The 1,534-nt window shown below is 39.8% G+C and overlaps 1 protein-coding gene across 1 annotated transcript; it reads left to right on the top strand.

The window, feature by feature from the left end:
* On the top strand, positions 1–933 carry LOC118913074 (olfactory receptor 14C36-like). The gene has a single exon (XM_036886776.2). It carries the CDS (start codon positions 1–3, stop codon positions 931–933), a length of 933 nt encoding a protein of 310 aa, XP_036742671.2.
* Positions 934–1,534: the final 601 nt, after the last annotated feature.

Here is a 1,534-nt window from a genome sequence, read left to right as displayed (position 1 = left end):
ATGACTAATTCAACCACTTTGGCTGAATTTGTGCTTCTGGGATTTTCAGATGTGCTGGAGCTCAGAGCCTCGCACACCATGCTGTTCCTATTGATATACTTGGCGACCCTGACAGGGAACCTTCTGATTGTCACAGTAACCACCTTTGATCAGGGTCTTCACACTCCCATGTACTTCTTCCTCAGGAATCTGTCCATCCTGGACATGTGCTACATTTCTGTCACTGTGCCCAAGGCATGTGTCGTCTTCCTGATGGACAATGGGGTGATCTCCATAGCTGGATGTGCAGCTCAGATCTTCCTCGTGCTTGTCTTCGCTTTAACAGAGCTGCTGTTTCTCACCGTCATGGCCCGTGACCGCTATGTGGCCATCTGCCTGCCTCTCCACTACCCTGCGATCATGAGCCCTCGGGTCTGTGTCCAGATGACCCTGGCCTCCATCCTCAGTGCTGTGGTCTACTCAGGGTTCCACACGGGCAATACATTCCGGCTGTCCTTCTGTCAGTCCAATGTGGTCCACCAGTTCTTCTGTGACATCCCCTCCCTGCTGAAGCTCTCCTGCTCTGACACCTTCAGCAATGAAATTGCCATTTTTGTCTCTGCAGTGGTGACTGGTGGCAGCTGTTTTGCCTTCATCACCGTGTCTTACATTCACATATTTTCTAAGGTGCTCAGGTTTCCAGTAAAAGACCGAGGAAAAGCTTTCTCCACTTGCATTCCTCACATCCTTGTCATGACAGTCTTTGTCAGCTCAGCCACCGCCGTATATTTGAAACCAACTTCAAGCTCATTCACAATTCAAGACATGATCACATCTGTCTTCTACTCTATAGTCCCTCCTTTCTTGAATCCTATTATCTACAGTTTTAGAAACAAGCAAATAATGCATGGTGTTAAGAAAATTATGAGAACATTTTACTTGGGAAGGAGATAGGATGATTATTTTTCTAAATTCCCACTTTGATGAGATGATTTTTTAAATGCTTTAAAAATCACCATACTTCCTATTTTCACCTTTTAAGCACCTCACATTATTGCGAAGTGAAAATCATATCATGTGAGAATATAGACAAAACATAAACTTATTTTTGGAGTTCTTTCTCCAAATGAACGATGTTGGAAAATTCATTGGTAGACACATATTTTACAAAATATTTCCCTTTCCACTTATTATATTTTAATTTAAAGAGTCCCCAAATCAACTATGTGTTAATTTTTATCTCTTTTCACAGTTTTAAGAAACATCAAGTCTGCCACCTATTTAAAATAAGTGTAAAAGTGTGTATAATTAACATGTGAAATCTAATCATAAAAATAACTGTAAGAGATTATTTTCTTCTTAATAAAACAGCAGGATCAGTAAGTGGATACTGTATACTGTAATGGTGGATGTAAAACATTATGCATTTGCCAAAACCCATAAAACTGTACAAAACAGAGGATCAACAATGATGTAAATTGTAGACTTTAATATTAACACTGCAATATTCTTTATTAAATATAGAAATATATCACACCAATGGATGGCTATAATA

Source organism: Manis pentadactyla, chromosome 13 (genome assembly GCF_030020395.1).
Source record: "Manis pentadactyla isolate mManPen7 chromosome 13, mManPen7.hap1, whole genome shotgun sequence".
Taxonomy (NCBI): domain Eukaryota; kingdom Metazoa; phylum Chordata; class Mammalia; order Pholidota; family Manidae; genus Manis; species Manis pentadactyla.
Note: the sequence above shows the minus strand (reverse complement) of the source record. Positions and strands in the feature narration are given on the sequence as shown.